Source organism: Dasypus novemcinctus, chromosome 7 (assembly GCF_030445035.2).
Source record: "Dasypus novemcinctus isolate mDasNov1 chromosome 7, mDasNov1.1.hap2, whole genome shotgun sequence".
NCBI classification, from domain to species: domain Eukaryota; kingdom Metazoa; phylum Chordata; class Mammalia; order Cingulata; family Dasypodidae; genus Dasypus; species Dasypus novemcinctus.
Genome location: NC_080679.1, coordinates 43,648,851 through 43,673,466, shown reverse-complemented (window position 1 = coordinate 43,673,466; position 24,616 = coordinate 43,648,851). Strand labels below are relative to the sequence as shown.

The 24,616-nt window shown below is 37.7% G+C and overlaps 2 protein-coding genes across 3 annotated transcripts in view; one reads left to right on the top strand and one right to left on the bottom strand.

Annotated features, from left to right (window-relative positions):
• The window catches only part of C2CD6 (C2 calcium dependent domain containing 6), a 259,407-nt gene that overhangs the window by 230,856 nt on the left and 3,935 nt on the right, over nt 1–24,616 (bottom strand). The window lies entirely within an intron of this gene.
• On the top strand, nt 12,731–13,200 carry LOC101427854 (large ribosomal subunit protein eL32). Its single transcript, XM_004458891.4, has one exon. It carries the CDS (start codon nt 12,778–12,780, stop codon nt 13,183–13,185), a length of 408 nt encoding a protein of 135 aa, XP_004458948.1. The 5' UTR covers nt 12,731–12,777; the 3' UTR covers nt 13,186–13,200.

The window sequence follows — 24,616 nt, the reverse complement described above, 5'->3', positions numbered from 1 at the left end:
CATATATACCCCTACACCCATTATTAACACCCTGCATTAGTGTGATACCTTTGATACAAATGGTGAAAGAATATTATAACTGTAGTAGTAACTACAGTCTATAGTTTACATTAGGGTATATTTTTCCCAATATATCACCCTATTATTAACACCTTGCATTACTGTGGTACATTTGTTATAATTCATGAAAGAACATTTTTATAATTTTAATATTAATTATAGTCCATCATTTACAATAGGATTCACTGTATTATACAGTCCTATGTTTTATCTTTTAATTTTTATTCTAGAAATATATACGACCTAAAATTTTCCTTTTTAACTACATTCACCTACATAATTAGTGCTATTATATTAACAATATTGTGCTACCATCAGCACCATCCATTTTCAAAACTTTAGAATCAACCCAAATAGAAATGCTGTGTAAATTAAGCATTAACTCCCCATTTCTTACCCCCAAACCAGGCCTGGTAACCTCTATTCTATATTATAACTCTATGGGTTTGTTTATTCTAATTATTTCATATCAGTGAGATCATACAATATTTATCCTTTTATGTTTGGCTTATTTCACTCAATATGATGTCTTCGAGGTTCATCCGTGTTGTCACATTAACCAGAAATTCACTCCTTTTTAATACTGAATAATATTCCATAGTATGTATATACCACATATTACCTATTCATTCATTGATTGATGGACCCGTGGGTTGCTTAAATCTTTTGGCAATTGTGAATAATGCCACTATAAACATAAGTGTGCAAATATCTGTCTAGTCCCTGCTTTCCATTCTTTAGGGTATATAAATAGCAGAAGGCTTGCTGGATCATATGGTAATTCTACATTTAGCTTTCAGAGGACTTGCCAAACGTCTTCTACAGTGGCTGCACCATTTTACATTCCCACCAGCATGAATGAGTGTTCCTATTTCTTAATATCTTTTCCAACACTTGCAATTTTTTTGTTTGTTTTTAATAGTAGCCATTACAGTGGGTGTGAAATAGGATCTCAATGTGGTTTTGATTTGCATTTCCTTAAAGCTAGCGAGTTTGAGCATTTTTGTTTTTTACTCATTTGCATATCCTCTTTGAAGAAACGTCTGTTCAAATCGTTTGCCCAATTTTAAGTTTGGTTGTTTGTCTTTTTATTATTGAGTTGCAGGACTTCTTTGTATATTCTAGCTATTAAACCCTTATTGGATATGTGGTTTCCAAATGTTTTCTCCCATTGATTAAACTGTCTTCATTTTCATGACAGAGTCCTTTTGATGCACTAAAGTTTTTAATTTTATGAAGTTTCATTTATCTATTTTTCTTTTCTTGCTTGTGCTTTGAGTGTAAAGTATAAGAAACCATTGCCTAACACAAGGTCATTAACATGCTATCCTATATTTTCTTCTCAGAGCTTTAGAGTCCTATTTCTATATTTAGGTCTTTGATCCATTTTGAGTTGATTTTTGTATATGGTGTGAGATAGAGGTCCTGCTCTGTTCTTTTGCATATGGATATCCAGTTTTTGCAGCACCATTTGTTGATGAGTCTACTCTTTCCCAATTGAGAGGACTAGGCAGCCTTGTCAAAAATCAATCAGCCATAGTAGTTCCTCAGAAACCTAAATATAGAAATGCCATCTGGCAATTCTGCTATTAGGAATATATTCAGAAGAACTGAAAGCACGAGCAAATACTGGCACACCAACATTCATAGCAGCATTATTCACAGTTGCTAAAAGACAGAAATAACTCAAGTGTCCATCAACCAATCAATGGATAAACAAAATCTGGTATATACATACAATGGAATACTATTCAACTGTAAGAAGAAATGAACTTACGATGCATATGAGAGAATTGTGTGGACAGGGCTGACTGGTTAGGCACATAAGGCTCAGCTCTCACTAAACCAACGGAGGAAGAGCCAGAGGCTGCCTTCGGGGCTGCTTTGGGGTACAGCAAACCAAGATACTATTTTACAACTTCCAGGAGAGTGAGGGTCAGAGACAGAAGAAGCCAAAACAATTAATTGTGAGTTATTAAACCTCCCGGCCGCCAGGAAGGGTTCCCAAAATATTAAGCCAGGGTAAACTCCTGCCAATTTTATCTAACTGAGAGGAGAGCAGATGTCTTCCTCCCTGTCAGCTCCTTTGGATATATACAGAACGAGAAGGTGCTCTAAGTCATCTAAGAGGGTACTAGACAGAGAAGCCAGGGAGAAATCGTGGGTTGCTTGCTTCGGTGGCTGGAGGCAGCACATACACCCCGCCTTCAGGGCAGATAGCCAAGGCAGAGCTACTGGCTCCCTGCTCCAAAAGGGAATATGAAGGCAGATTCCCTGTGAGAAAGAGGGGTCTGGGAGGTAGAGTAATTTCTTTGCTGTGAGTTTAGCCAGCTGGGCTCCCCTTGAATATTGGAAGGGACCCCCACTCAACAGGGAGAGGGAAGGGGGATCTCCTCAAGCAGGCCGTCATGCCCAGCCACCTAGGTAAAGAGAGGAATTATATACATCAGAGAGGAGACAGAGACAGGCGGCAGATCAGCAGGACTCAGGGGACTGCAGGGAATCTAACCTACCTGAGGGAAAAGGGGAGATAGCCTTCTGAAAGGCTAATTAACCTAAGGAGGCAGAATAGCTCAGTGGAAGAATTCCAGCCATATACAAGGTCCCTGGTTAAATTTCCAGCTCTTCTTTGAGAAGTGATCCGCCAGGTTTTTAGGCATCCAGCTGAAACTTTATGACAGGGAATATATAGACATTCTCATTGTATTAGATTTTCTTGGATCTCTTATTTAAATAAAAATTTTAAAAGGTTCTTTTAAAAAAATTTCCCTTATTTTACTCACGACCAGTTCAAAACCTACAGAGGGCAGGCTGCAGGATGAGTGACTGATGAACAGCAGCAGCCTGAGAAGATCTGTAGGGTTCTAAGATGTTTATTTATTTATTTTTAAAGATTTATTTTTATTTTTTTCTCTCCCCTTCCCCCCATTGTGTGCTTTGTGTCCATTTGCTGTGTGTTCTTCTGCATCTGCTTGCATTGTCAGGTGGCACTGGGAAACTCCGTCTCATTTTGTTGCATTAGCTCTCCGTGTGTGTGGCACCACTCCTGGGCAGGCTGTGCTTTTTTTTCCATGCCGGACAGCTCCCCTTGTGCATGGGGCACTCCTACGCAGGGGCACCCCTGCGTGGCACGGCACTCCTTGCGCGCGGCAGCACTGCGCATAGGCCAGCTTACCACCCAGTCAGGAGGCCCTGGGTATTGAACCCTGGACCCTCCGTATGGTAGTTGGACACTCTATCAGTTGAGCCACATCCATTTCCCTCCATGTTTATTTTTGTGTGGTTTTTGTTTTGTTTTGTTTTCTTCTCCTTTTTTTCAATGAGTCACTGGTGTCTTGTTTGTTGTTTGTTGTGTTTCCCTTCCTTTGTTCTTCTGCTTGTTTTTCCTTTTTTCCTTTTTTTCTTTTGTGTACCAATTTATGCTACCTATGCTATTTTTCTCTCCATCTTTATAGCTTCTGTTTTCTGTTGTTCTTTTATTTGACCTCTTTTATTTGGTCTCCAATTTTTCTTGTTTTTATTTCTCTTTCTGTTTTTCTCTGTTTACTTCCTTTTTTCTTTCACTTTTTTCTTTTTCCCTCTTCTCACAAGTCCAGCCTTTTAATTCATTCCATACAGTTTTCTCTATTTTGCTTCCTGTTTCATTGTATCTATTCCACTTTTCTAATCTTATTCCTCTGCACTTCGTACTTGCATTAATTTTTCAATTTCTTAGGTCTTGAATGGTTCCTTTCATACCTTTTACTATTATTATTATTATCCTTTTTCTCTTCTTACCTTTTCTCTGTACCTAATTTTTTTTCTTTCAAGGGAACATAGACAACAACAACAAAATAGAGTAAGGAACAAAGTGTCAGAGTGAAACCTTACCGCACACACAAAAACAACAAAATAAAACCATAGCATAGAAAGAGAAGTTAATCAACTGAATAAACCCATCAAGATAAACAGATGACTAGACACCAAAAAAAATTACAAGCCATACCAAGAAATAGGAAGACATGGCTCAGTCCAACAAACAAACTAAAAACCAGGAGATACAGAACATGGAACCACTAATCAGAGATGTCCAAACAAATATCATGAATCAACTTAATGAAGTAAAGGGAGAGATTAAGATATTAAGACGACACTGAGAGAACATACTGAAGAAATTGTAAACATACATAAAAAGATAACAGTTACAATGGTGATGAATGGCACCATCCAAGAAATCAAAAATACACTGGAAACAACAGCAGATTTGAACAGGCAGAGGAAAGAATCAGGGATGTGGAAGACAGTATATCTGAAATTAAATATACTAGAACAGATAGATAAAAAGATAGAAAAAAATTCAGCAAGGACTTAGGGATTTAAATGACAACATGAAACACACAAATATGCAGTATAGGCATCTCAGAGGGAAAAGAGAAGGGAAAGGGGACAGAAGAAATGTTTGAGGAAATAATGGCTGAAAATTGCCCAACCCTATGGAGGGAGATGGATGGACATGTGCAGGAAGTGAAGTGCACACTAAACAGTATAATTCCTAACAAGTTTACGCCAAGACATATACTTGTCAAATTGTCCAATGCTCAAGACAAAGAGAGAATACTGAAAGCAGCAAGAGAAAAGAGAACCATCACATATAAGGGAAGCTCAATAAGATTAAGTGCTGATTTCTCATCTGAAACTATAGAGGTAAGAATGCAGTTGTATGATATAGTTAAGGTGCAAAAAGAAAAAAACTTCCAGCCAAGGATTTTCTATCCAGCAAAGTTGGCATTCAAGAATAAGGAAGACTCAAAATATTCACAAATAAACTGAAATTAAGAGACTATGTCAAAAAGAACCTGCATTTCAAGAAATACTAAAAGGAGTTCTGGAGGTCAAAAAGAAAAAACAGGAGAGAGAGAGTTGGAGGAGAGTGTAAGAACAACTGAAAAGAGAATAAAACAACATATGGCATACATACACCTAAAGAAAATATGGCTAATGTAAATAATTCCTTGACAGTAGTAACATTGAGTGTTAATGGATTAAGCTCATCAGTCAAGAGAAACAGATTGGCAGAATAGCTAAGGAAATAAGACCCATCTATATGTTGTCTACAAGAAACACACCTTAAACCCAAGGATGCAAGGAGGCTGAAAGTGAATGGTTGGAAAACAATTTTACAAGGAAACGATAACAAAAAAAGGGCTATACCAATATTGGCCAAAATAGACTTTAAATGCAAAGCTATTGTAAGAGACAAAGAAGGACATTATATATTAAGAAATGGGGTAATCTATCAAGAAAAAAGAACAATCATAAACATTTATGCAGCTAACCAAGGCACCTGAAAATACATGAGGCAAATACCAGAAAAACTAATTGGAGAAATAGATGTTTCTACAATTATAGTGGGGGACTTTAATATACCATTACCACCATTAAAAAGAACTATCTCAAAAGAGAATCAATAAACACAGGGTTTGAATAATACATTAGAGGACCTGGACCTAATAGACAAATACAGAACATTACACCCAAATACAGCAGGATATACATTCTTCTCAAGTGTACATGGATCATTATCCAAGATAGACCACATGCTAGGCCACAGAACAACTCTCAATGAATTCAGAAAGACTGAAATTACACAAAGTAATTTCTCTGACCACAATGGAATGAACCTGGAAATCGGTAAGGAGCAGAGAACCAGATTAGGCACAAAGATATGGAAGTTAAACAACTTACTCTTAGACAAAGAGTGGGTCAAGGAGGAAATCTCAAAAGAAATCAGTAACTACCTTGAAATGAATGAAAATGATAACACACATAGCAAAACCTATGGGATGCAGCAAAAGCTGTACTGAGAGGGAAATTCATAGCCATAAATGCCTATATTAAAAAAAGAAGAGCCAAAATCAAAGACTTAACTGTACACCTGGAGGAATTAGAAAAATAACAACAAACTAACTGCAAAGGAAGTAGAAAGAAATAAACACAGCAAAGTTTAGAGCAAAACTAAATGAAATTGAAAATAAGAAAACACTAGAAAAAATAAACAAAACCAAAAACTGGTTCTTCAAGAGTAATAAAAATGACAAACCCTTAGCTAGACTAACAAAGAAAAAAAGACAAAAGATGCAAATACGTAAAATAAGAAATGGGAAGGGGACATCACCACTGACCCCACAGAAATAAAGAGTATCATAAGAGGATAGTTTGAAAAATTATATTACAACAAGATGGATAATTTAGAGGAAATGGACAAGTTCCTAGAAACACACAAGCAGCCTATATTGCCAAAAGAAGAAGTTGATGAACTCAACAAACCAATCACAAGTAAGAAGATAGAATTAGATATCAAAATCCTCACAATTAAGAGAGTCCAGGACCAAAAAGCTTCACAGGTGAATTTTACCAAACATTCCTGAAAGAACTAATACCAATCATGCTGAAACTCTTCCAAAAAACAGAATTGGAGGGAACATTGCCTAACTCATTCTATCATGCCAACATCACCCTAATACCAAAGCCAAAGACGTCACAAGAAAAGAAAACTATAGATCAATCTAATGAACCTAGAAGCTAAAATCCTCAACAAAATACTTGCTAGCCATATTCAACAACACATCAAACAAATTAAACACCATGACCAAGTGGGTTTAATCCCTGGTATGCAAGGATGGTTCAACATAAGAAAATCAATCAATGTAATACACCACATAAATAGATCAAAAGGAAAACCACATGGTCATCTCTATAGATGCAGAAAAAGCATTTGACAAAATACAGCACCCTTTCCTGAATTAAAAAAAAAAAATTACAAAAGATAGGAATAAAAGGAAACTCCTTAACATAATAAAGGGAATATATGAAAAACCCACAGCTAACATCATATTCAATGGTGAAATCCTAAAACCTTTCCCTCTAAGATCAGGAACAAGACAAAGATGCCCACTTTCACTGTTTCTATTTAACACTGTGTTAAAAGCACTTGATCAAGCACTTAGGCAAGAAAAAGACATAAAAGGCATCCAAATTGGAAAGGAAAAAGTAAAAATTTCACTATTTGCAGACAGCATGATCATATATATAAAAAGCCCTGAGAAATATACAACAAAGCTTCTAGAGCTTATAAGTGAGTTCAATAAAGTGCAGGATATAAGATCAACATGCAAAAATCAATAGGATTTCTGTATACAAATAATAATCTGGGGAGAAAAATCAAGAAAAAAATTCCATTTACAATAGCAACTAAAAGAATCAAATACTGTACAAAAGAATAAACTTCCCTAAAGATGTAAAGGGGGAATTGGATTTGGCTCAACTGATAGAGCATCCACCTACAATATGGGAGGTCCAGGATTCAAACTCAGGGCCTCCTGACCTGTGTGGTGAGCTGGCCCACAGAGTACAAGAGTGCCATGCCACGCAGGGTGTCCCCTGCATAGGGAAACACCAAGTGCAAGGAGTGCACCCTACAAGAAGAGCCACCCCATGCAGAAAAAGCACAGCTTGCCCAGGAGTGGCGCCACACACATGGAGAGCTGATGCAGTAAGGTGACACAACAAAAAGAGAAACAGATTCCCAGTGCCACTAAAAAGAAGGCAAGCAAACACAGAAGAACACACAGCAAATGGATACAGAGAACACACAACAGGGGCAGGGGGAGAGAAATTTTTAAAAATAGTAAATCTTTGAAAAAATAAAAATAAAAAGACTTGTATGTAGACAACTATACAACATTGTTAAAGGAAATCAAAGAAAACCTAAATAAATGGAAGAATATTCCCTGTTCATGGATTGAAAGACTAAACATAATTAAGATGTCTGTCCTACCCAAATTGATTTACAGATTTAATGCAATCCCAATAAAAACTACAACAGCATTTTTTACTGAATTGGAAAAGTTAATTATCAAATTTATTTAGAAGGGCAAGGGGCCCCAAATAGCCAAAGACATATTGAAAAAGAAAAATGAAATTGGATGAACAACACTACCTGACTTTAAAACATACAACAAAACTACAATGGTCAAAACAGCATGGTGTTGGCACAAGAATAGTCATAATCCTCGCATATACGGTCAACAATATTTGACAAGGCCTCCAAGCCCATGCAATGGGGAGAGAACAACATCTTCAACAAATGGTGCTTGGAAAACTGGATATCCATATCCAGAAGAATGGGAGAGGATCACTATCTCACATCCTATACAAAAATTAACTCAAGATAGCTCAAAGATCTAAATATAAGAGCCAAGACCATAAATCTCCTGGAAGACAATGTAGGGAAGCATCTACAAGATCTTGCATAGGAAACGGTTTCATAAAATTTACACCCAAAGCATGAGCAACAAAGAAAAAAATAGATAAATGGGACCTCTTCAAAATTAAAAACTTTTGCACTTCAATGGAGTTTGCCAAGAAAGTGAAAAAGCAGCCTACTCAATAGGAGAATATTTGGTAACCATCTATCTGATAGGGGACTAACAGCCAGCGTATATTAGGAAATACGTTATCTTAAAAATAAAAAGACAAACAACACATTTTTTAAAACAGGCAAGTGGTTTGATTGACACTTCTCCAAAGAAGAAATACAAATGGCTAAAAAGCACATGAAAAGATGTTCATCACTACCTTTTAGGAAATGCAAATCAAAACTACAATGCAATATCATCTTACACCCATTAGACTGGCCGCTATTAAAAAAAAAACAGAGGAGTACACGTGTTGGAGAGGATGTGGAGGAAAGGGGACACTTATGCACTACTGGTGAGAATGTAGAATGGTGCAGCCATTGTGGAGGACAGTTTGTGTTCCTCAGGAAGCTAACTATAGAACTGCCATATGATCCAGTTATCCCACTGCTGGGTATATATCCAAAGAATTGAAAACAGGGACATGAACAACAATGTTCATAGCAGCATTATTCACCATTGCCAAAAATTGGAAGCAACCCAAATGCCCATCAACAGATGAATGGATAAGCAAATTGTGGTATATATACAATGGAATATTACTCAGCTGTAAGAAGGAATGCAATATTAATACATGGGATAACATGGATGAATCTTGAGGACCTTAAGTTGAGTGAAGTAAGCCAGTCACTGAAGGACAAGTACTACATGACCTCACTGATATGAATTAACCAAATTGAACAGACTCAGAGAGCTAGAGTCTGGAAGACAGGTTTACAGGAGAAAGAAAGGGAGTAGAGGGTTGTGAACCAATGTCCATATGGGCAAAATCTATGAGAAGTTGGAAGGATGCTGTTGTGCAGTGGATGGGCATGACAGTGGTGCAGTGATGCTATTGAGTTCAGCAGCGCTTTTCTGTGAAGGAGGTAAGGTGGGGGGTTTGGGTTGGACTAACCATGAAACTGGGGAGAGGGCTAGGGAAGGAGTATGTGAACTCTGGGCATTTGCAGGTCTGTAGTTAAAACTACAATGTAGGGAATGTTCTTTTGGCAAATATAGTAGGGGAGGACTACTGGTCCTCCAACATATGGTGTTGGATATGCGGGGAGGTGCATACAGGACAGGGTGCACCTGGGCAGGCTTCTATGGAATATGTAAGGGTTCATCTTGTCATTGTGTTATCTCAGTGGATGGAGGCCCACACAATAAATAAGAAAATATTAAACTCCCATCCTGGGGAATCATGCTGTTTTCTCAATTAGAGACAAGAATGTTTTGAGAACATAGGCAGTGCCTAAATAAAATAAATCAGACCAATATATCAAGCCCGTCACAATATTATTGCAAGTAACTGAATCTTATTCTTCAGAAACTGATGTTTAGTGGTTACTGTAGGTTCTGAGGGAAGGGGGAGGTAAGAATAGACTAGAGGGAACATAGGGAATTTTTAGGGTATTAGAATTATTCTGCATGATCTTCCAATAATGGATACGGGATATTTTAAATTTCATCAAAACCTACAGAAGTGTACAGATCAAAATGTAAACAATAATGTAAACCATTCACCATGGTTAGTAGCAATGCTTCAATATTTGTACATCAGTTGCAAAAAATGTACCATCCACATGTAAAATGTTATTAATAGGGGAGAATGGAAAAGGGGGAGGGTGTTGGGCAAATGGGAATCCCCTATATTTTCTATGTGACTTTTATGTAACCTAAAACTTCTTTGAAGATAAAATGAAAAAAAATAAGAGAATGGGGAAACATATGGAAGGAACTGTCACTGTATACACAAGATAACAGATGTTACAATGATGAAACATACAATGTATAAAAAATTTTTATTTCAAATTTTTAATTTTTGTATTTTACTTGTTATTTTTAAAATTATTTTATTTTCTTAATTTTATTTTTTTCACTTTTTTGGAGTGGAATTGGATCACAGAAGGGTCAAAACTGAGGCAGGGGAGTATAACTGATGGCAGGTGTCAGTGATAGGGGGATGTGTGAGGAGGGGTGCACCTGGGGCATGCCTCTAAGGCATATGAACATGTTCAAATGTTCATGGGGCATTGTCTCAGTGGGCAGAAACTTATAAAATAACCGAAAGAATATCGAATTCCCATCCTGGGGAGTCCTGCTACATTCTCTACTAAAACAGAAAGAATCCCTCAAGTACATGGGCAGTGCCTAACTTAGTAAAGGAAGACAGACCATTACGCCAGGCCCTAATATTGATGATTATACCTATGAAGCTTTTCTTGTGAAACTGACTTAGCCTAGTATTATATATTGCCTAAAAGTTACCTCCTGAAAGGGTACTTGTTGCTCAAATGCAGTCTCTCTTTAAGCCAAACTCACTACCTTCCCCCAGCATGGGACATGACACCCAGGATGAGCCTCCCTGGCAACAAGGGATATTACCAAGTGCAAACTAGCAATGTATCTGGAAAAAGTCCTTGACCAAAAACGGGAAATATTAAATACAAATGAGTTTTTATAACTAAGAGGTTTCAAAGGGAGTCAGGAGGTCATTCCAGAGGCTACTCTTATGCACGTGTCAGCAGGATCTCCTTGACTGCCACAGTAAACAATGCCTCAAACAGCGAGGCTTTTGAGGACTCTAGAGATACCTAGATACTATAAGCTGGGCAGACAAGCTCAGGAATTCAGCACACTGTCAGTGGGCTAACTGTGGAATTTATGCTCTCCAGTGTTAACAGTTAGACTCATTTATAGTTTCTCTACACATGACTCTTCTGCCCCTTTTATTTGAACCTATACTTAGCACAATACTTGTTAAATATATGTCCCAGAGACTTAAATCTTTGCTCTGTTCATGTGCCAGTTGAACCCTGAATCTCAGCAGAGTTGCAGCACCTACTCTCCACTTCATTGGACTCATCCAGGACAACCTAACAAGGAGAGGATGATGGAAAACACCCATCCCAAGGAACAGAGAGAGTCTACAACTGCACACAAGATAGTTCCCTCCATCTGCCCCATGGGATGTAAGCCCCCTTTCAATTAGAAACAGAGTGGGCATCACCATCCCCAAATCCTCAAGATTGGGGAATATACAATGGACTAAAGCAGACATATTATTATTCTATTATAGACTTATTATTATTCTAGCAATGGAAGAACTCTTATCACTGATACAAAGGCAGTGGTCACCAGAGGTTATGAGTGGAGAGAGAGGAAAGAATAGGTGTAACATGGGGGCATTTTCATGACATTGGAACTGTCCTGCATGACGTTGCTATGACAGATACAGGCCATTACACATTTTGTCAAAACCTAAAATATTGTGTGGAGCAAAGTATAAAGTACAATGTAAGCTATAGTACACAGTTAGTAATGATTCAATATCTGTTTATCTATTATAAAAAATGTACCACACTAATAAAGGTATTGTTAATGTGGGATACTGTGGGAGAGAGAAGGGATAGGGTTTATGGGAATCTCCTATATTTTTTATGTAACTTTTATGGAATCTAAAGCTTCTTTTAAAATTAAAAAAAAAATTAGCAAAGGTTCAAACTGTAAATTAAAAAGAGATAAAGGATATTCTTTATGGATGAGCATAAGGAACTATTTGAAAGGCTGCAAAGAAAAGCAACCAACCCTATGGGAATGAAGGACATGATGGATGAGATTAAAAATACATCAGAGGCACATAACTGCAGATTTGAATTACACAAAGACATAATTAGTGATTCAAAAACAGAACATCTGAACCTGAAAAAAGAAAACACAAAGAAAAAAGAATGGAAAAAAATGAACAGGGTTTCAGGGAACTGAATGATGACATGAAACACAGAAATATACACATCGTTGGTATCCAAGAAGGAGAAGAGAATGGAAAAGGAGAAGAAAGAGTGAGGAAATAATGGCCAAAAACTTCTCAACCCTTATGAAAGACGATACATACCAATATCCAAGGAGGACAACACATACCAAAACAGAATAAATCTGAATACCCCTACCCCAAGACGCCTACTATTCAGAATGACAAATATCGGAGATAAAAAGAAGATTCTGAAGCAGCAAGAGAAAAGCAAAGCATCAAATACAAGGGAACCTCGATAAGATTAAGTGCCAACCTCTCATTAGAAATCATAGAGGAGAGAAGAAAGTGGTATGATGTATTTAAAGTATTGAAAGAGAAAAACCACCAGCCAAGAATTCTCTATCCAGCAAAGCTATCCTTAAAAAATAAGGATGAGTTCGAAATCTTCACAGACAAGCAAAAACTGGTAGAGCTCTCTTCCTCGGCGCTGCCTACGAAGGTGGCCGCCATCTCCGACCCGGCATCATGGCTGCCCTCAGACCCCTAGTGAAGCCCAAGATCGTCAAAAAGAGGACCAAGAAGTTCATCAGGCACCAGTCAGACAGATATGTCAAAATTAAGCGTAACTGGCGGAAACCCAGAGGCATTGACAACAGGGTGCGGAGAAGATTCAAGGGCCAGATCTTGATGCCCAACATTGGTTATGGGAGCAACAAGAAAACGAAGCACATGCTACCCAGCGGCTTCCGAAAGTTCCTGGTCCACAATGTCAAGGAGCTGGAAGTGCTGCTCATGTGCAACAAATCTTACTGTGCTGAGATTGCTCACAACGTTTCTTCCAAGAACCGCAAAGCCATTGTGGAAAGAGCAGCGCAGCTGGCCATTAGAGTCACCAATCCCAATGCCCGGCTACGCAGCGAAGAAAATGAATAGACAGCTTATTTTCAAGTTTTATTTGTGTGAAATAAAGCCATAAAAAGTCAAAAAAAAAAAAAAAAAAACTGGTAGAAAACACTATCAAAAGACCAGAATTATAAGAGACACTAAAGGGAGTGTTGCAGCCTAAAAGGAAAAAACGGTGAGAGACTTGGAGAAGAGTCTAGAAATGAAGATTATTAGGAAGAGTAAATTAAAGGGTAAAAAGACAGATAATAGGATGATATGACAACAGAAAGCCAAAGGACAAAATGGATGAAGTAATACCTTTACAGTAATAATATTGAATGTTAATGGCTTGAACTCCCCAATCAAAAGACTTGGATTGATAAAATGGATTTATAAAATATTAGCCATCTATATGCTGTCTACAAGAGACTCAACCCAGATGTAAAGACACAACCAGGTTAAAAGTGAAAGTGGAGGAAGCAATTTGGCTCAAGCAGTTCAGCACCCGCCTCCCACATGGGAGGTACTGGGTTGAGTTCCCGGTGACTCCTGAAAAATGAAAAATGAAAAAACCAATTCAGGGAAGCTGATATGGATCAGTGATAGAGTGCCAGCTTCCCACATTCAAGGTCCTGGATTCAATTCCTGGACCCCAGTACTTCACACATACACACAAAAGTTAAAGGTGGGAAAAAGGTATCCCATGAAAAAAGTAATGAAAAAGGGCTGGAGTGAAATATATTTTAAAAGCAAAACTATTAATAAGGGATGAAGAAGGACATTACATATTAATAAAAGGAGCAATTCACCAAGAATAAATAACTGTAATAAATAATTACACACCTAACCTGAGTGCCCCAAGATACATAACACACACTGGCAAAGCTGATAGATATAAGACAAATAGATGTCTTATAATAAGAGTAGAGGCAACGGACTTGGCCCAGTGGTTAGGGCGTCCGTCTACCACATGGGAGGTCCGCGGTTCAAACCCTGGACCTCCTTGACCTGTGTGCAGCTGGCCCATGCACAGTGCTGATGTGCGCAAGGAGTGCCGGGCCATGCAGGGGTGTCCCCCGCGTAGGGGAGCCCCACGCGCCAGGAGTGCGCCCCGTAAGTAGAGCCGCCCAGCACGAAAGAAAGTGCAGCCTGCCCAGGAATGGCGCTGCCCACACGGAGAAATGACACAAGATGACACAGCAAAAAGAAACACAGATTCCTGTGCTGATGACAACAGAAGCGGACAAAGAAGACACAGCAAATAGACACAGAGAACAGACAAGTGGGGGGGAGAGAAATAAATAAATCTTTAAAAAATAATAATAAGAGTAGATACTTCAATACACCAATCTCAGTATTGGATAGAACATCTGGAGAGAGGAAAATTAAGCAGAGAACTTGAATAATACAATAAATGAACTAAACCTAATAAACATCCATAGAGCACTGCACCCCCGAATACCAGGATATATATTTTTTCAAGTGTTCATGGGTCCTTTTCCAAGATATACCATATGTTGGGTCACAAGACAAGCCTCAAATTTGAAAAGAATGAAATTATAAAAAACACTTTCTCTGATCATAACAGAATGAAGCTGAATACCAATAATGGGCAGGAAAAGGAAAAATTCATTAAGTATATGACGATTAAACAACACACTCTTAAATAATCAGTGGGTCAGAGAAGAAATTGCATGAGAATTCAGCAAATATCTTTAGACAAATAAAAAAGGAGAACACAACATGTAAAACCTATGGGACACTGCAAAGGCAGTCCTGAGAGAGAAATTTATAATCCTCATTGCTTATATTCAAAAAATAAAAAAGATATAAAATTGAAGGTCTAACTGCACACCTGGAAAAACTAGAAAAAGTACAGCAAACAAAAAATAAAGCAAGCTGAAGGAAAGAAAGTAAAGATCACAGCAAAAATAAGTGAAATTGAGAACAGAAATAATTAGAATTGACGAAACCAAAAGTTAGTTCTTTGAGAAGATCAACAAAATCAACACTTACTTTGACTGTCAAAGAAAAAAAAAATATGCAAATAACTAAAATCAGAAATGAGAGGGGGGACATTACCACTGACCCTGCAGAATTAAGAGAGAGCATAAGCAGATGTTATGAACAACTGTATGCCAATGAACTAGACAATGTAGGTAAATGCAAAGTCCTAGAAACATGTGAACCACCACTGACCCTAGAAAAACTAGAAGACCTCAACAAATCAGTCACAAGTGAAGAGATTTATGCAGACATCAAATATCTCCCAAAGATGAAAAGCCCGGGACCAGATGTTCTTCACAGATGAATTCTATCAATCATTCAGAGATGATCTCATACCAATCTTGCTCAAGCTATTCCACAAAATTGAACAGGAAAGAATACTACCAAACTCATTCTATGAAGCTAACATCACCCTAATACCAAAGCCAGAGGAAGGTACTACAAAAAAAGAAAATTATAGACCAATATCTCTAATGAACATAGATGCAAAAATCCTCAACAAAATACTTGCAAACAGAATTTAAAGGTATATGAAAAGAATTATATACCATGATCAAATGGGTTTTATCCCAGGTATGAAGGGGTGGTACAACACAAGAAAATCAAATAGTGTAATAAACCACATTGATAAATTGAAGAAGAAAAACCACATGATCCTCTCAATTGATGGAGAAAAGGCATTTAACAAAATACAACACCCTTTCTTGATAAAAATACTCCAAAAGACAGGAATAGAAGGAAGCTTTCACAACACAGAAAAGTGCATATATGAAACACCTACAGCTAGCATTGTAATAAATGATGAAAGACTGAAAGCCTTCTGCTGGGAACAGGAATGAAACAAGAATATGCACTCTCACAATTGTTATTCAGTATTGTGCTAGAGGTTCTAGAGCAATTATTCTAGATAAAGAAATAAAAGGCACTAAAATAGGAAAAGAAAAAGTGAAACTTTGACTATTAATTGATATGATCCTATATATAGAATCTCCTGAAAAATCCACAACAAAGCTACTAGAATTAATAGATGAGTTCAGCAAAGTGGCAGGATACAAGATCAATACATGAAAATCAATAGCATTTCCATACACTACTGATGTGCAACCTGAGGAGGAAATCAGGGGAAAAAATTCCATTTATATTAGCTGCATTAGTCAGCCAAAGGGGTGCTGATGTAAAATACCAGAAATCGGTTGGTTTTTATAAAGGGTATTTATTTGGGGTAGGAGCTTACAGATACCAGGCCATAAAGCATAAGTTACTTCCCTCACCAAAGTCTATTTCCACGTGTCAGAGCAAGATGGCTGCCAATATTTGTCAGGGTTCACGTTTCCTGGGTTCCTCCCTTCCTCAGGCTTGTTTTTCCTTGGCTCAGGATTTCTCTCTTCCTGGGGTTTGCTTCTGTTTCCTCTGTGAGCTTACTTCCCAGGGCTCCAGCTCAAGGCTTCAGCATCAAATTCCAACATCAAAAACCCTCAACTCTGTCCTTTGTCATGCCTTTTATCTGTGAGTCCCCACCCACCAAAGGGTGAGAACTCAACACCCTACTGGCATAAAAGGTTTACCTGATTACTTAATCAAGTAAACCTCAGAATCCAATATAATCTAATATGCCCAGAAGTGAAGATAGTTTACAAACATAATCGAATATTTCTTTTTGGAATTCATCAATAATATCAAACTGCTACAATGAAAATAATCAAATATTTAGGAATAAACTTAACAAAGGACATAAAGGACCTGTATTCAGAAAACTACTAAACACAGCTAAAAGAAACTGAAGAATACAAATAAATGGAAGGACATTCTGCGTTTATTGATTGGAAGATTAAATATAGCTAAGATGTCAATTCTACCCAAACTGATTTACAGATTCAAAGCAATCTCAATAAAAATCCCAACAGCCTTTTTTGCAGAAATGGAAAAAACAATTATCAAATTTATGTAGAAGGTTAAGGGATCCTGAATAGCCAAAAAGATCTTGAAAAAGATGAACAAAGTTAAAGAACTCTCACCTCCAGACTTTAAGGCATATTACTAAGCTACAGTGTTAAAAACACCATGGTATTGGCATAAAGACAGACACATTGACCAACGGAACTGAATCAACTCAGAAATAGACCTTCATATCTACAGTCAAGTGATTTTTAACAAGGTGGTCAAGTCCTGCCAGCTAGGTCAGAACAGTCTATTCAAAAAATGGTGCTGGGAAAACTGGATAGCCATATCCAAAAGAAAGTAATAGGACCCCTACCTCATATCTTATACAAAAACAAACTCAAAATGGATCAAGAACCTAAATATAAAAGCAATAACCATAAAATTCCTAGAAGAAAATGTAGGAAAATATCTCTAAGATCTTGTGGTAGGCAGTAGTTTCTTAAACCTTACACCCAAACCATGAGCAACAAAAGAAAAAATAGATAAATGGGACAGCCTCAAAATTATACACTTTTGCACCTCAAAGAACTTTGTCAAAAGGGTGAAAAGGCAGCCAACTCAATGAAAGAAAATATTTGGCAATCACATATGTAATAAGGGTTTAATATCCATGATATAAAAAGATATGATACAACTCAACAATAAAAAAACAAACTATCTGACTGAAAAATGGAAAAAGACTTGAAAAGAAAATTGTCCATGGAAGAAATAGAAATGGTGAAGAAACACATGAAAAAACGTTCAACATCACTAGTGATTAGGGATATGCAAATCAAAACTTCAATGAGGTATCATGTCATACCTTCTAGAATGGCTGCTATTAAAAAATCAGAAAACTATAAATGTTGGAGAGGATGTGGAGAGATGGTGTATTAGTCAGCCAAAATAGTGCTGATGCAAAATACCAGAAAGTGGTTGGTTTTTGTAAAGGGTATTTACTTGGGGTCGGAGATTACAGATACCAGGCCATAAAGCATAAGTTACTTCCCTCACCAAAGTCTATTTTCACATATTGGAGCAAGATGGCTGCCAATGTCTGTGAGGGTTCAGGTTTCCTGGGTTCCTCTCTTCCTGGGGCTTGCTTCTGTTTCTTCTGTGAGCCTACTTCCCAGGGTTCTAGCTTAAGGCTTCAGCATCAAACTCCGACAACAAAAACCCTCCGTCTTTTACCATGCCTTTTATCTGTGAGTCCCCACCCCTTGGGGGACTCGACACCCTACTGACACAAGAGGTTTACTTGATTAAGTAAGTCCAATATAATCCAATATGCCCAGAAGAATAGACCAGTTTACAAACATAATCCAATATTTCTTTTTGGAATTCATCAATAATATCAAACTGCTACAGATGGGAATGCTTATTCACTGTTGGTGGGAATGTAGCCACTGTGAAGGACTGTTTGGCAGTTCCTAAGGAAGTTGAATAAAGACTCGCCATGTGACTGAGTGATACCATTGCTAGGTACATACCCAGAAGAACTGAGAGCAGAGACATGAACAAACTTCTGCACACTGATGTTCATAGTGGCATTATTTATAATAGCTAAAAGTTGTAAACAGTGCAGGTGTCCATCAACTGATGAATGGATAAACAAATTGTGATGTATACACACAATGGAATATTATGCAGCAGTAAGAAGAAACGAAATTGTGAAGCATATGACAACATGGATGAACCTGGAGGATAATTACATTGAGTGAATACATCAAACACACAAGGACATATACTGTAAGAACATACTATTATGAGCTAAATATATTAGGTAAATTCATGGAATTAATAATTACAATTTAGGTCACTAGAAAATAAAAGGAGGTTAGAGAATGGAAAGCTGATGGTTTATCTGTACAGAATTCGTTAAAAGTTGTTAAGTCTTTGGAAATGAATGAAAATGGTGAGAGCACATCATGCTGTTTGTGACTAGGAGAGCTATTATAGTGGTATGATAGTGGTTGAAAGGGAAAGTCTAAGGTCATTTATATTCCTAGAAGAAAAGATAAACAATGTAACATGGGATTGTATAACATAGTGAAACATCATGGAAAATATGAATATAGGTGATATTGCATATATAAGACTGTTTTTACAAAATTTAAATACAAATTGTATACATTGGATGGATTTATGCTTTATTAATATCTATCAATAAAATTGATTTGTTTCTACAACAAAGTTGCTAGAGTTAAAACAATTTCAGTAGAATGTCAGGATACAAGATCCAGTACACAAAATCAGTGGTGTTTCCATATCCTAGTAATATGCAATTTGAGGAGGAAATCAGGAAAAAGTTCCATTTACAATAGTGACTAAAAGATCAAACATTTAGTAATAAACTTAACCAAGGATGTAAAGCACTTGTATTCAGAAAACTATAATACATTTTAAAAAGAAATTTTAGAACACCTAAATAATTGGAAGAACAGTCCATGCTCATGAATTGGAAGACTACATATCAAGATGTCAATTCTACCCAAACTGTTATACAAATTCACAATCCCAATAAAAATTCCATCAGAATTTTTTAAATAAACAGAAAACACAATTATCAGATTTATTTAGAAGGGTAAGGGGCCCCAAACAGCCAGAAACATCATAAAAAGAAAAAGTGAAGTTGGAGGACTCTCACTTCTAGACTTTAAATATTATTACCTAGCTACAGTGGTAAAAACAGCATGGTACTGGCATAAACATAAATACATGGATCAACGGAACTGAAATGATGGCTCAGAAACAGACCTCACATCTATGGTCAAGTGATTTTTGACAAGCCTGTCAAACCCACCCAGCTGGGACAGAACAGTCTACTCAACAAATGGTGCTGGGAGAACTGGATAGCCATATCCAAAAGAAAAGAAAGAGGACCCCTATCTCACACCTTATACAAAAATGAACTCAAAATGGATCAAAGACCTAACTATGAAAGCAAGAACCATAAAGCTCCTAGAAGAAAATGTAGGAAAATATCTTTAAGACCTGTTGGTAGTTATGCATTCTTAAACCTTACACCAAAAGCACAAACAACAAAAGAAAACATGGAAAAAGGGGAACTCCTCAATTTTAAATACTTTTGTGATTCGAAGGACTTTGTCAAGAAGGTGAAAAGCAGCCCACTCAATAAGAGAAAATATTTGGAAACTACATATCCAAAAAAGGTTCTGATTTCAATTCTATATAAAGAGACCATGCAACTCAACAAGAGAAGAGCAAGCACTCCAATTCTAAAATGGGCAAAAGATTTAAATAGTCATTTCTCCAAAGAGGAAATACAAATGGCCAAAGAGCACATGAAAAAATGTTCCTTATCACTAGCTATTAATGAAATACAAATCAAAATGACAATTAGGTATCATCTCACACTACATAGAATGGCCATTATGGAAAAAAAAAAACCAAAACAGAAAATAAGTGCTGGTGAGGATGTGGAGGCATAGGAACACTCCACTGTTGGTGGGATTGTAAAATGGTAAAGTCCTTGTGGAAGACAGGTGGGCAGTTCTTCAGGAAGCTAAATATAGAACTGATATATGATCCAGAAATTTCTGTACTAGGAATATATCCAAAAGACTGAAAACTGACACAAACAGACATCTGCACACCAATGTTCATAGTGGCATTATTCACAACTGCCAAAAAATGGAAACACCCCAAGTGTCCATCACCCAATGAATGGATAAACAAATGTGGTATATATACATAACAAGAAGGAAAACAAATTGATTAAAAAAAACAATAACCTATGGGCTACAGCAAAGGCAGTGCTGAGAGGGAAATGTATAGCTCTCAATGTTTACATTAAAAAGGAAGTGCTAACTGCACACCTAGAGGAATTAGCAAACTGATGCAAAACAAGCCAAAGGAAAGAAATAATAAGATCAAAGCAGAAATAAATGAAATTGCAAAGGATAAAACATTAGAGAGAATCAACAAAACAAAAGTTGTTTCTTTGAGAAGATCAACAAAATCTACAAAGCTTTAGCTAGACTGACAAAGATATTTATTTGATTTCTGGATTGTTCATTGCTAATAAATAGAAATACAGTTAAACCTTGGTGTGTTGTTCTTGTATTTTGTGACTTTGCTGAATTTGCTTATTGGTTCTAGTAGTTTGTGTGTGTGTGTGTGTGTGTGTGTATGTGTGTGTATTTCTTAGGATATTCTACATACAGGATTTTATCATCTGCAAATAAATATAGTACTTCTTCCCTTTCAAATGTGGATGTGTTTTATCTCTTTTTTCTTGTCTGACTGCATGAATAGAACCTACAGTACAACACTGAATAAAAATGGTATAAACATTCTTGCCTTACCAATTTTAGGGGGAAAGTTTCCATCTTTCTCTACTGAGTATGATGTTAGCTGTGGAGTTTTTTGGGAGGATGAGGTTTGAAACCTTTTAGCAGGTTGAGGAGAGTTTCCTTTCCCCTATTTTCTCCAGAGGTTTGTTGCTGTTATTTTACCAAGAATGGGTGTTGGTATTTTCTGCATCTATTAAAATGAGCATATGATTTTGCCCTTTATTCTATTAATATGTTTTATAACATTAATTGATTTCAGATGTTAAACCAACCTTGCATTCCTGGAAAAATCTCATTTTGTTTTGGTGTATAGTTACTTTTATATATTGCTGGATTTGGTTTGATAATATTTTCATTTAAACGTAACCACCTCCAGCAGGTCTTCCCTAGTCCCCTATGCAAAGTAGTATCTGCCCCTCTATCACAGTTACTATCAATTGTTGTGCCCTTCACTTTTCTTCAGGATACTTAACCTATAACTATCTCCGCAGTTTGTATATTAGCTTCCTAAGGGAAGGTGCTGTACCTCTCTTGTTCACTGTTGTGTCTTCAGTGTCTAATAAAAAGTTTTGCACAAAGTTCAAAGAATAGGTGTAACAGAAGAAAAGTAATGAGAGGTTGGGAACAAGAATAATAGATTCCAGGATTTGGGAGGTGAAACCTTCAGAGTGAAGACAAGGTTCAAGATGTAGAACTGCAATAAGTTGCTGAAATAAGGTTCAAAAATACTAAAGGAGGTTCAAAAATACAATAGTGGAGTACATTATATACAATTACTGAAGTCATACATTATAATTCCCTTAATCCGAGCACTATCTCAGACTAACCCTTCTAAATCTCTTAGTACATTCTATTCAATAAACCTTTTATAAAAATCTCATTGAGACCTCAAGTCACTTATCCCTCCTTTTTCACACAATTTCATCAAACTCTTTTGGCTCTATTTGATTTCTTCTCCAGCCTTTACCTTCATCCAATAATCCCCACATCTATGCCTATCTGTATTTTTCCTGTCTATAGTGGTTCCAAAACATTAATCTTGCTAGGAATCACCTGGAATACTTTATTTAAGATTTTAGCACATTATTGGCCCCACACTCCTTCTGATTCAGTAGGTCTCAGGTAGAGACCCAAAAATCTACATTTTTTAAAAAAGGTTTATTCTGTTTTCCCCCTGCTTGTTATTTGCACTTGCTATCTTCTCTCTGTGTCTGTTCATTGTGTGTTCTCTGTGTCAGCTCATCTTCCTTTTAAGAGGCACTGTGAACCAAACCTGGGACACCTCCCATGTGAGAGGGAGATACCCAACTGCTTGAGCTACCTTCACTTCCTGCTTGTTTTGTCTCTCATTGTGTTTCCCCATTGTGTTCCTCATTGCGTCACCTCACCGAGCCAGTTAGCTGTCTTGCCTGTCTTCTTTAGAGGCACTGGGAACCGAAATCAGGACCTCCCATGCGGTAGGCAGGTGCCCAACTGTTTGAGTCACATCCGCTTCCCCAAAATCTACATTTAATAAGACCCAAGGACTAAAAGAAACACTGGTTTGGAGGAAAAGGTGCCCTTCCTCCTATCCAAGAAAGAAAACTCTACTTCTGCTCTAAAGTCCATACCTTTCCATGCCCTCAGTGACCTTACTTTATTATCCTCCCTCTGTTTTTTTATTTGTTTTACGAGGTACCAGCAAATGAACTCAGGACCTTGTGCATGGGAAGCAGGTGCTCAACCACTGAGCTACATCTGCTCCCCAATTACAGTTGGGTTTTTCTTCATTTGTTTGTTTGGGTTGTTTTTGCTTTTTTACATGGTACCAGGGAACAAACCTGGGACCTCTACTGTTTGTTAATCTCTCCTTAAATCATGATAGTCAAAAATTTTTTTCTACAAGGCATATCTGATCCATGTTATTCCCCTGGTCAAAACATGTTGGTTTTCCTATCACCTTTAGCAGTGATTCTCAATTTTGAATATCCTTGAAACCAAAGTGTTCCAAGAATTATCTTTAAACTATTGTTTTCCAAAATGTATTCTGAGGGAAACGGACTTGGCCCAGTGGTTAGGGCGTCCATCTACCACATGGGAGGTCCGCGGTTCAAACCCCGGGCCTCCTTGACCTGTGTGGAGCTGGCCCATGCTCAGTGCTGATGCGCGCAAGGAGTGTGATGCCACGCAGGGGTGTCCCCCGCGTAGGGGAGCTCCATGTGCAAGGAGTGCACCCCGTAAGGAGAGCCTCCCAGCATGAAAAAGTGCAGCCTGTCTAAGAATGGCACCACCCACACAGAGAGCTGTCACAACAAGATGATGCAACAAAAAAAAACACAGATTCCCGTGCCACTGACAGTAACAGAAGTGGACAAAGAAACAAGACACAACAAATAGACACACAGAACAGACAACTGGGGTTGGGGGGGGGGGAGGGAGAGAAATAAATAAATAAATAAATCTTTTTTTAAAAAATGTATTCTGAGAGATGTTAAATGCCTCTGTGAGACGTATTTGCGTCCATGTTTTAAAAAAGCCAAGGTCACCTGCTCTTGCATTCTTCCCTCCCTGCCTAGAACAGCACACAAGTAAACCTGTAATCTGTAATGGGGAATTGTAATCTCTAAACCAGCCCTCTGTATCACTTTACAGCACTTTCCCCTCTGTTATTTTCTCCCATTTCTCTTCGCTCCCTTCCTTAATAAATTACTGGCCTAACTAACATGGCTTGCTCTTAAAATCCATTTTATGTAGTTTAGCCAAGAACCTAGAGAAAATCCAGCAACATATTTGGCACTGCCAGCCAGGAGAAGAGGTATTGGTGAGTCACATTACTGGCTAACTGAATTACAGCCTATTTAAAGCCCTCTTGTTATCCATTTTAAACAGGTTCTCCTATGGGGCCCACAGGACATAATCCTGGGAGGGAAGAGTCCAGGGCATGGGACCTCTCTGCATCCATGCCACATGCCCAGGCTTGTGAGATGTGACCCTGGCCAGGAGGGCAGGGGAGCAAGGCAGGGGCTCAACGCAGGGCCCTGCCAAGATAGGGGTTCCATGGCTGACCTCCAAGCACAGTAAAGTTGCATTTTCAAGCCTTTTTAGCATCCACCAGCTTTGCCCTCAGGCCTGGCTGCCATTGCCTTCTTCCACCCTCTTTCCTTGGCAGCAGCAGCAATGATGGAGAACTGAGGTCTTGTATTTTCCCATGGGTCTGCACCTTTGCAGGTCCATCTTCCTATCGCCCATACCCAGCT

Bases quoted from the DNA above. Each gene is read 5' to 3' on its own strand.
- LOC101427854 (XM_004458891.4), top strand. From the start codon at position 12,778: ATGGCTGCCCTCAGACCCCTAGTGAAGCCCAAGATCGTCAAAAAGAGG.